We start from the raw sequence: 11857 nt of genomic DNA on the forward strand, positions 1-11857 counted from the left end.
AAAATACAACTGAAATATATGAAGGTATACATACAAACATACCTTTCCAAAGCAAAAGGTAATCAAGAACAATCTTATAGCTAAAAAATTTGTAGGTTCTTCCTTTTTCTCTTTGCTATCCCTCCTCTTCGCTAACAAAACTGGGGGGGGGGGGGGTTGGGGGAGGCCCGCAGGTGTTCCATGGTGATACAATACCTATAATTCCAGGACTCTGGAGGTGAAGGCAGAAAAACCAGGAGCTATTTTAAAAGTCTGAGGCCAGCCTAAGGTACAGATAGCCCGTATGAAAAATTTAAAATAAACACACACACACACACACCCTGGGGGGGGGGAGAATCTAATAATCATTTTCTGAATTAAAATATAAACAATATAATCAAATTACTATAATTAAGCTTTTGCTCTCTAGTAAGACAATTCAAGACTTTGATAACTAGTTTAAAGAATGTAAGGTTAGCTGTTATGTCTTACTACATACCTGTATGCCTAGTACTCAGGTCACTAAGGTTGAAGGATTTTGAGTTTAAATCTATCTGGTGACACAGCAAGTTAGTGACCAGACTAAACTATGGATTGAAATCTTCCAAACGAGCTTTTAAAATTTTTAAAAGAAATGCATCCTAGGTATTCTTAGGTCTGCAACTAAAACTCAGTGTTTTAACACTTGCCTAGCACATAAAAAAGTCATGAGTTTGACTTCTAGCACCTCAAAAATCAACTAAACTAAGAAAAAGAATTAAAAGCATAGGTAGCAATAAACAAGCGGGGAGAGGAATGGGAGTGCAGCTCAAAAGGAGAATACTTGCTTGGTGTCTGTAAGGCCCTAGTTTTGATCCCCCTTACTCCAAAACCAAAACAACCAGTGCGAAGGCTCAGCCAGTAAGGAACTTGTTGCTGAGTCTGACAAATGAGTGTGTGTGTGTGTGTGTGTGTGTGTGTTATGTACACACGTTAGTTTAAAAATACAGTCCATGTCTAATTTAAAAATGCGAAATAAATGGAAAGAAACTGAGCTTTTAGTGGGAAGAAAAGGGGAAGTCACTGAACTTCAATGGCTCCTTGGATAATCCTGAGATTCCTTATAAATCCACAGGACTGAGGCTCACCCCGAGGTCCTGGGTCACATCCCCAGCACTAAGGGCTGAGGGAAGCAATATCTACACGGTCCTGCCCTTCCTCTCATCCTGCAGGACTCGGAAGCATCAGCCCATTTACTTGCATGCTAGCATTATTTCCTGAGTGGGAGAAAACACAGAGTTATGGGAAGCAGCAGGGACTGCAGAGGTCTAAGAATAAGTCCAGAAAGTTGCAATAGGACAGTCCTCCTTTGCATATGTCACTGCAGGAAAACTGCCAACAGCAGCTCACTCCCCTCATTTCCTGCAGATCCTCTGGCGCTTCCTTGGCGTGTCGGGCTTCTCATGCTCCCTTAGTTTCAAGCCTCCTTTGCATCAAGATTCCAAAGTGCATGGTTTGTATTCTCCAAAAGTCCCCTTTACTCGTGTCCTACTTCTGAATATGTATCCTAGAGACGTGTACAGTATTTCTACATCTGATGATAAAATTCACAGTACGTTATAAAACCACAATTTCTTTGCAACTAAAGGATTTATGGTAACACTAAGGTTTTAAAAAATCGAGCTTTTCAGGTACTTTACCGAATACTTTTCAAAAAGGTGGTAAGTTTACTATGGGATCTTTTCTGATAAAGGAAGTCTTAAAGTAAAGTAAAAACCACATAGAAAGAGGGAATTTGTGCTTTTACAGGCTGGATTCCCAGGCACCAACATTTCCAAGGATTACTATATGAACAGCTGGGGACAAGAGGCAGAAGAGGCTGAACAGAAGCTATTATAACGGGAAGAGGGACATCCCTGAAATAGAAAATAAGATAAATTAACTGTTACTAAGTAAAGTTTCATTTAAAAATCACTCATCTAAATAAACCTTGATAAGTCTCAAGTTCAGCGGGGAAAGGTTTCTTTGGGATTCAAAATCTATCATTTATTCACCTACAGATTAATGAATTTCATTGTAAAATGAGTTGAGCAATCAAAGCTATTCATAGATAAGTATGATTAAATTATGGGTGAATAATACATTAACTGAATAAAGTCCAGTTATTAAAGCAAGTAATCTAATTGCCCAATGTCCAACATTATAAGGAATGAACTTTTTTTTAAGATTTATTTATTTATTATATGTAAGTACACTGTAGCTGTCTTCAGACACACCAGAAAAGGGAGTCAGATCTCATTACCGGAGGATGTGAGCCACCATGTGGTTACTGGGACTTGAACTCAGAACCTTTGGAAGAACAGTTGGTGCTCATAACCACTGAGCCATCTTACCAGCCCCCAGGAATGAACTTTTCTATTTCTCTCCACAGTTAAGATTTTAATTCTTCCATCACTTAGTTTATATATATATATATATATATATATATGCATACAAAGACATAAGGTGCAATCACAGTAGTGATAGAAATACTGCATTTAATTCAATGTAAAAAAAATTTGAAAGTTTACATTTTTGGAAATTTTATCTACTCCAACACAACCTCCAAATAGTGAATTTATTTTGTGAAAAGACTATTTTTGAAATCAAACATAAAATGATTATATGGTTTTTGGCCTTCCATTTGGAATTTTATTTTGGAATCAAAATTTTGTTTAATTTGGAACTATCTGAAATAGAATTAAAAAGAGGGGGGAAAAACCTAAAAAGTATTGATGCAAAGCTGCAGCAATATTTCTTCACAATTTCATAAAACATTAATGAAAGGTTACATAATCCCCTGGATTAAAGATTTTTAAAGAGACCTGCAAGGATTGTCTTTTTCAGTTTTCAGTACTGCTTTCTTTATTCTTGTATCCACAGACACAGATCTAAAGCAACTCCAGCTAGTTTGAAAATAAGCCATCTGGTTTTCAGCTTTGTTTTATGGTGGTGTTACTGTCACCGAGAAAAGGTCTTCACCAGGAGTGGTGGTGCACCCCTTCACACTAGCACTCAGGAGGCAGAGGCAGGCAGGCAGCTGATCTCTTCAGTTCCTGGTCTATAGAGCCAGTTCCAGGATAGACAGGGTTACATAGAGAAGCCTTGTCTCAAAACAAACAAACAACAAACAGAGAGGGGAAGGGGCAAGGCGGAGGGAGAGGGAAAGAAGGGCTTGCTGTGTAACCCCAGGCTAGCCTCAATCAACATCAATCCTCCTGTTCATCCTCCCAGGTGTCTGAATTATAATTGTGTACCACTATGCCTGGCAGCCATTTGGTTTTCCAGAGGGGGGGTAAAAAAAAACTCATCTAAGAATAAGACAAAACATTCATATACACTTTAACTACAGCTGTAAATACATACTGTAAATTACATTTAGCTTCCTGAGACAAGTATACAAGATATACCGAACCCACTTCACTCTCAGGACAATAGAATGCACAAAACAAAAGTTCCTTCACAACCCACAAGTGTCTCCATAGTTAAGCCTCTACCCCATCAGTACTTGTTCTCCTTTCTCCTTTCTTGGTTTTGTTGTTTAAAGACTGGTCTCTCTCTCTCTAGCTCTCTCTAGCTCAGGACGGCCAATGCCTTCCAGCAATCCTCCTGTCTCAGATGTCAGAGTGCTAAGATTAGTCTCTAAGCATAAGAAATCCTTTCATTTTTCTCACTTGCAGTGTTTTCTTTTGTGCTTGTTTATCCTTTATACATGGAATATTCTAAACCAGTTCAATATTGAGTTAGTTAATAGATGTTAATGTCTTTTACAGTACAGTGAAAGGAAAACTGGTAACAGGAAGGCACAGGTGAGACAGCAGAGGGCCATCTGAGACACCATTGTTTCTCTGCCTCTGTTCCCTGTAAGTGTGCACGCCATGTTCTCAGGATCCACAAAAGTGGATCAGAATCAGAGGCTCATTGCAATTCCTAGTAATGTCAAACTGTCCAAACTGCCGTTATCACCACCTGAGAACTACTGCAAAATAAGTAACTTAATTCCTTAATATTGAAGGGATACTTCTGCCATAGTGTGCGACTCAAAACAGTTTGTCAAACTTTTCTGACTGAAAGACATGGATTTTACACTGTGACTTAAAACATGTATATAAGAAGTTTCCCTAAACAAGATTTTTCTTTATCAAGTTCGAGGCTAGTGTATTCTGTTTTATTTTCAATAATCAATAAATTTTTTTAAGATCTCAAAAAAAATGTTTGGGTTAGGTAAGTAGTACTTTTTGATAGAGCCCATGTCTAGCATGTGTGAGATATTGAGTATCATCCACAGTACTGGGGGGGGGGTCCCTTTATAATAAGATGTGTTCTCTTCCTCCCCCCCTTTACCTCTTCAGCAAGATGGACAGGTATTCTGATATTTTATGATATTTGATTACTACTAGTTTTTATTAAAGCAAGTTGTCCTCAGAATATGACTGATCCCTTGAAGAACACTAAGCATCACTTGGGCTGAATTTTTGACCCCCACCCCTAGGCCTTCTGGTTCAGAAACCTCGGGTGGAGCCAACCAATCTGTATGAAGGCATTTCCAATCTTGGATACTTCCTATGTAACAAACCAGTACTGAGTTCTGCACCAGCCACCACTCTAAAAATTCTACAAATACATTAAAAAAAAAAAAAAACTTTTTGAAATACCTGTAATCTCAGCACTCAGGAGACAGAGGCACTTGAACTCTGTGAGTTCAAAGAGAGCCTGGTCTATACAAAAACCAGCCAGAGCTTCTGCGCAAGACCCTTCCTCAAAAATGTATGCATGAATAAAAAAACAAATACAATTTAAATCCCTGTAAGTAAAAACTGCCAATATTACCAGATAAGTGATAGTACAAGAATTCTAAGTTATTTTCAATTTAGCAGGGCATGCCTATCGGCTTCATGAATACCCTCAATCTGATCCAGTCGGTTTTGCTCCTTTAGTTCGGCTACTCCTCCCCTTTTCCTCTCAAATTCCCCATCCTGTTGATGTCCTTATTTTCCAGTATTTTCGCTGTCATTCTAAAACTCATTTCTAAAGCCCTAGCTTCCAAGCCACTGTCACCTTGCTTTTAAGGACGGAGTCTCTGGTTCAGCTTGGCATATTAGTAGCGATTAGTTTCTCCTGTTCTCGGAAGCCCTCACCAGCACCATTGTTAAATGCTCGTATCCATTGGCCTGGCCAGCTTCCTTCCACAAGACCACTCACCCACTCCCGGGCAAGTTTCCCCCAGATCTCTCTAACTCCCTCCCTCCAGGGAAATTACTCTTCCCCTCTTACCTCCATCCCATTTTGCTTAAGGGAACTTGCACTTTCCCGCTGAACCCTTCGCTCCGAGGGTCCTCAGCTCGGACTCCGGTCCCAGACCTGCTGTGGGGGGCAGGGCGGCCGCGGCCCCTCCCCGGAGGAGTTGCTTCAAGGTCTCCACCCCGCAGACCCTTCCTCCCCCGACAGCTGCCCTGCTCTCGGGGTCGCGCCGTACTCGGTGCCTTTCCTCCGCTCCCTGTCACCCCCCGGACCCCGGCCGCTCTCGGTCTCCCCACCTCCCTCCTCTCTCCGACAGGGGCCACTCCCAGTTCTGTCGGCCCCCGCGGCTCCCAGAGCACCGAGAAACCCCGGTATCCCCTAGACTCTCCGGCCCCGGAGCGGCTCGCTCGCGGTCCCCCCCCTCGCTCGCAGACCCCCGCCGCTCGGGTCTCTTCAGGAAGTCGCGCACACACCGGCCTCCCGTCACTGTCCCCAGGGCCGCTGCCGGGCAGCCCAGGGGACCTCCCGGCCTGGCCCCTGCCGGAGTCCCGCGCCAACCTACCTTCCCAGCTCTAACTCTGCCAGCAGGAACCCCGCCGATCTCCCGCCGCGCCCGACCCCGACGCGACCCGGCCCGCAGCCCTGGCCTCTCGCCCGCGGCCTCCGCCTCCGGAGCGCAAAGCTAGAGTTTCCGGCCCGTCACCGCCTCCGCACCTCAGGCCCGCCTCGCCCGCACTCACCTGCCGCTGGCCCTGAACAACTCCGGCGCCTCAGACTCTACCTCCGCCGCCAGTAGCCACCAAGCGCCACCACCTCCCCCATGACAACAGGCCCGCCCCATACCACACTTTCAACGTATCCATTGGGTGGAGGGGCGGCGGCCCTCTGCTGCGATTGGTTGACTCTTCCTGTCCGTCATCCTGTCTTTACCGCCCCTTTTCCTGGACCGAGTCTTCGCCCCCGCCCGGACCTGGACCGGCCTAGATCATGCTTTAGTTGTAATTGGTTGATGATTGGGCAGTTCGAAGTTATGATAGGCTACTGATAGTGTCTGTTACTTTAACTGGCAAGGAGTGTGCTGGCCACGGTTGGTTCAAGCCCTGTGCACAGTTTGGTTGCGCAGTAGAAAGCAAAGACGGGGCAGACGCTCACGTCCGAGGTTACCGGGAAGGGTTAACTCTTTGTTGTGGGGTTGGCGCAGTCTACTCTTCCTTTTCTAGTTCTCTTCCAACAAGGGGAAACAGCTCTGCCAGCTTAAGGAGGGAGCGCTTGCAAAACATCGACTTCAGGGGTTGTGTTTAAGAACAGTCCAATTCCTCAGCCGAAAGGTATCTCGTAGATCAAAATTTCCCTCGTGTTTTCTTCAAGTTTCCTTGAAGTTCTTTCCGGTAGTCTCCATGCTTTAGGTTCGGGCAGAGCGCGGCTGTTTATTAAGCAGCAGTCGGCTCCCATTGCATTTATAAATATCGCCAAGAAATTATATTTATAATTGTATCTGTCGTATTCTAGAGTTTTCCAGCTTCCAGACCCACTCTCCAGGGTCTGCCAAGTAACCAAACAACCATCATCAAGTTTTAAAAACACGGGCAACAATTTATCCTTACAGTGATTTGGAAATGAGAATTTCACCGCGCCCCCACCACTACCACTTCCAAGCACAACTTGGCTTTTAAGTTTTGGAGCTCTTAAATAGTATTACTAGCTATCTGGCAGATACCAATTAGTCTCAGTCTCTCTCTCTCTCTCTCTCTCTCTCTCTCTCTCTCTCTCTCTCTCCTTCTCTCTCTCTCTCCTTTCTCCTCTTTCTCTCTCTCCCTCCCTCTTCCCTCCTCCCTCTGTCCCCCCCCCCCCAGTTTGCTCTTTTTCTACCTCTCCTATCCTAAGCAGTCTAAATTAGAACCATTGAATGAATCGCAGGGTTTTTCCCCCCATCACTTGGTACAATACACAAGAATAAATGATCGCATTTCTCGTTCATTTGGGTACAAGTCCCAGTAGGCATTTTTGAGAGATCTGGTGTTGCTATAAAAACTCTCTGCTCCTAGAAATGCATTCATCAGTAGCTTTCTCTGCTTTTTCATCCCCAGCGCTTTTCCTGCTCCTAAATAAGAAAATGCTGGCCTGATTACTCTTGCAGTTTCTAAGTCAAATTTAAATATACCTTCTCCACAACCCCACAGGGAATAGGCAAAGCTGTGGTAATAGATTTTTAAGGAGGTCTATGCTCTCAAACACAAGGTCTTGGAATAAAGACCTTCCAGTGGATCCCGGAGTGGACTTTGGAAATTTTGTACTTTGCCTTTTTGCTGTAACTCGTGCCATATCTCTTCTGTTTATTAACCTTCTGCCCTTTGCAGAGCAAGCTCCAGAATCTAAAACTATGTAGCTTATTATTATGAGGTAGGGGTTGGGGGGAGGGGGAGCTGTCTATTTTCTAACCTGTATTTTTAGTTGAGCTGAAATAAACTGCATATTTCTATCATCAAACTAAGCGGAAATTATTCCTCCAGTAACTATACATAACAATGAAGTGGGGTGGGTTTTTTCCCCCTCTAGTTATCTTCTGGAACCTTCTTCCCTTTTCTCTCATCCTCACCTTCCAATTTAGAAATACCCTCCCATTCAATTCAGTGACTCAGAAAAATCCATAAAAGGAAAGTGTGAAAGCCAAAATAACTCCAGAGATGGCTGAATCATTTCACTGAAGGAAAAGATCAGGCATTGACCAAGATAAGATGGAAGTCAGGACAGAAGACCTGAGCTAGCATCTTATAACATGGGAAGTAAATATGCAAATAGGAAGCAGCCTGGAGAGGCTGCATCATCCGAGCATCCTTTTACACAGCCTTTCAATGCCTCACCAGCAGCCTCCTTCCCTAGCCTTGATGGTGTGCTGTAGTACCAATTTTAGAGCAAGTCAGAAGGCAATTAATGTCCTAGCAGATCGGAAACAATAGCGTCATAGGAGGGCATGGCCATTATTATGGTGCTCTGGATAATAATGGCCCTTGCACAGCCACAGTGACGAGGTGCCATACGGAACATAGAATTAGGCCAGTCTCGAGAAGGGGACTCGACCTCTAAGTTTAGGAACTCAGACTGCTATCACAAAAGTTGGTGAATAATTGCCACAAAGGTCAGCCACTCATTGTCTCAACCACTAAAAACAAGCTTTTGTCCTGGGCCGCTCCTACCCATCTACTTCCCAAAGTTCTCCTTTGTAAAATAAGAGGAAATTTAAAATAAATGTGTACAACCAACAGGAAGAGGAAAAGTTGAAAGAAGGAAGGCTTTAAGATGTACACTTAGAACTAACCAAGGGTGCTGGGTTAACAAAACGGCTCGAAGTCTGCACTTTGGTTTTATCTGCACAGGGTTAGCCTGCTACCATTGCTGCTCCAGCCTTGCTTTGCCTCCTTGCTCTGTGTACTTCTCCAGCACTCCCAGCCCCCACACAGCCTCTTAGAAATCAAGAGCCCTGGAGCCTGCTTGTCTGCAGCTCTGTGTTTTGTATGGCTGCCTGTGGAGGTTGCTGCAGATGCTATCTGTTCAGAACCTCTTGATTCAGACCATGATGGCAGGTATGGTAGCGACAAATGTGACTCTAATGTGACTCAAATGTGACTCTACCAACTGAGTGCAAAATGGGGGACTTACTGTGGTACCCTGATATCTGAAGGGTACAGTAGAAGCCCAGGCCTTCATGGGCACTAAAGGCATTTCCTCTCTACCTTCTTCTTACAGAGCAACATTCAACACTCAAGACTCCATTCATTTCTTTTTCTTTTTCTTGTGTTTAGTTTTGGGTTTTGTTTTGTTGTTGTTGTTTTTGTTTGTTTGGTTGGTTGGTTGGTTTTTTTGTTGTTTTGGGCCTTTGGGGGGGGGCTTTTGGTTTTTATTTTATTTATTTGCTTGTTTGTTTGCTTGCTTTTTGGTCTAAAGGAGCCAAATCCCACCTTCGATAAGCTCTATGTCTTGCCTGTGGAATTCTTCAATCCTCCCGATCCCCCATTTCTAGACACAATTCCAGTTCCAGATGGGCTAGAGAAGTAAGTTGCAGTGGGAGCAGACCAGGGCCAGAGTTACCTGCCACCCGCCAGCCATTGGAGGCAAGATTACTGATAAGAGGTAGTTAACAAGGTGGAAAGAGTTAGAAAAGTGGGGCTTGGGGAGGAGAAAGAGCGAGGAAAGAAGAGGAGAAAGCAAGAGAGCAGCCGCCATGCTCTCAGAGACTGAAAACTGGTCTGGGAGCCCAGGAGAGAGCTGAGCCAGCCCTCCCCTCGGGAGGCTGCCCCTCCCAGTGCTGCCTGTGGACTTTACACCGGCTTGCTTAAGTGCACTGATAGGTAAAGTGCAGTGTCTGCCACTCACTCTTTAAAGGAAAAAAGTGCCTGGGATGCATTCTATAAGGCTCTTGTTCCATATCTTCTTGGGAAGCCTCCCCAAGTTCAAAGACTGCTGCTCTGGCAGCTGGTCAGAGCTGACAAAGGAAGGACAGATTTATGTAGCCAAGCCAAGGACATGTCTTCATAAAGGTGACCTCTGGCTGAACACAAGGCAAAAGATGCTTTTACCATCCCAAGCAGAAGAACTTCTAATAGATGGAAGGGCCAAGCCGTTTTCCGTGCTGGAACTGAGCACTGTGGCTTCAAAGTTCAAGACTGGTTTGTGGATGAGAAGGCGAAGTGGGGGAAGAGTGTGGAAGGGGCCCATTGTCATGGGCAGAGAGTGTGGAAGGGGCCGTTGTCATGGGCAGAGAGAGAGAGTGTGTGGAAGGGGCCGTTCTCATGGGCAGAGCTGTTTGCTTTTTTGTTCCAGATGCCTGTGACTTTTTAAAAAAGATTTATTTATTTTATGTACATGAGTACACTGTAGCTGTCTTCAGACACACCAGAAGAAAGCATCCGATCCTATTACATATGGTTGTGAGCCACCATGAGGTTGCTGGGATTTGAACTCAGGACCTCTGTGATTTTTTTTTTTTTTTTATAATGCCATACCATGCCTTACTAGTAAATACTCATTTTCATCCTCAAGAAAAATGATGTGCTGATAGTGTGCTTATTTATAAAATGGGTAAAGTGTCAGCTCATAATGCTGCCATTGTGCTATTGAAGGGGGGGCCCCTAGTTACTATCACCAAATCTCTGGGCGGACCAAGCTATTCTTCTACAACAGGGAGTGGGCCAAGCAAAGTACTTAGCACCATTTAAAGGTTTGTCCATCCCTGTTTTACATGCGTGCAGAGAGTTTCCTGGAAACATGGCTATTTTCCAAAGATTTCTCAAGCAGAATGCCTTCCAGAACTCTCATGCCCCAGCCACATGGAGCCTTACAAGAGAGTAAATTTGAACTTGGACCCTTCTTGCTTTGTTTTGAGACCTGTTCTCACTATGTAGGCCAGACTGCCATAGTTTAATGACAGTTTAATGACAATTCTCCTCCTCCCTTCGCTGCTTAAGTATTGGGACTGCAAGGTATGTACCACTTGAACTTAGGCCCTCTCGAGCCTAACACTCACCCACACCATAGTCATTAACAATGTTGGTTCTGCCATTTACAAACTAACGGTAACTGTACGAAAGCGACAGTTGACTAATTAGGAAAGTTGATTAATCTCCCTAAGCTTCAGTTTCTTGTTTACAAAATGAAATGTGTGTCTGGTATCTTTTGCTGTATATCCAATCACCCTAACAACTTACTAGCTTCAAACATTTATTACGTTTATTATTTCACAGTTATCTCTGAGTTTGAAATCCTGGTGCAGCTTTACTGTGTCCTCTGGCTCTGGGTCTCTCCTACAGTGTAGTCATCTGCTTCTTGGCTCTCTTACGTGGTCTTTGGCAGGATTAAGTTTCTTACAGACTTTACCCTAAAGCCTTAGTCCTTAAGGAGCCTCAGACAGCAGGCCTTCATCAGTGCCTGGCCTTGGAGACATAACAGGGCAGCTTACTTCATCATCAGAGATAGCAAGAAGCAAAGAGAGAAGGCCAGACAAAGAATGCCAGCCCTTTGTACTCTGATCAAAGAAGTGATGTCACATCACCTCTGCCACATTCCTTTAGTTAGCAATATGCTATTAGGCTCTGCCTACATCTCAGGAGAGAAGCTTACACAGTATATAAACACTAACAGGAGGCTCATTATCAGTAACCATTCTAGAACTAGCCTACCTATAGGGCTCATTAAAAAATGAAACAAAATCAGAGAATGTATGCAATTTAGGGCCAGCATATATAATGTAATGTGCAATATAGCAAATATATAACTATTATTGCTATTAATCTTATTACTGAGTGTATATAATGATTGGTTTTCTCTCCTGGCTACTAGAAGGAAACCTTTTATGAGAATAAATGAGATATATCATCTAATCTTGACACATCTTAACTTCTTTTTTTTTTTTTTTTGTGGTTTTTTTTTTTTTTTCGAGACAGGGTTTCTCTGTGTAGCCCTGGCTGTCCTGGAACTCACTTTGTAGACCAGGCTGGCCTCGAACTCAGAAATCCGCCTGCCTCTGCCTCCCGAGTGCTGGGATTAAAGGTGTGCGCCACCACGCCCGGCTACATCTTAACTTCTTAATAGCCATTAGTTATTATTAACATTATTAATGTGTGAT

General features: G+C 43.8%; 1 protein-coding gene across 7 annotated transcripts in view; it reads right to left on the reverse strand.

Annotated features, from left to right (window-relative positions):
- Numb (NUMB endocytic adaptor protein) overlaps nucleotides 1–6084 on the reverse strand; it is a 138232-nt gene extending 132148 nt beyond the window's left edge. For 4 of the 7 annotated variants that reach the window (XM_021178573.3, XM_021178572.3, XM_029484588.2 and 1 more), the window contains exon 1: nucleotides 5979–6084. In XM_021178573.3, the coding sequence (XP_021034232.3) occupies nucleotides 5979–6079 (101 nt within the window). In that variant the 5' untranslated portion in view covers nucleotides 6080–6084. Of the gene's footprint in view, nucleotides 1–4652; nucleotides 5246–5271; nucleotides 5495–5800; nucleotides 5934–5978 lie in introns of those variants that run through there. The other 3 variants (XM_029484593.2, XM_029484587.2, XM_029484589.2) reach the window with 3 other exon arrangements.
- Nucleotides 6085–11857: the final 5773 nt, after the last annotated feature.

This window comes from Mus caroli, unplaced genomic scaffold, assembly GCF_978045245.1.
Source record: "Mus caroli unplaced genomic scaffold, Mus_caroli_1 scaffold_14, whole genome shotgun sequence".
In the NCBI taxonomy this organism is placed as follows: domain Eukaryota; kingdom Metazoa; phylum Chordata; class Mammalia; order Rodentia; family Muridae; genus Mus; species Mus caroli.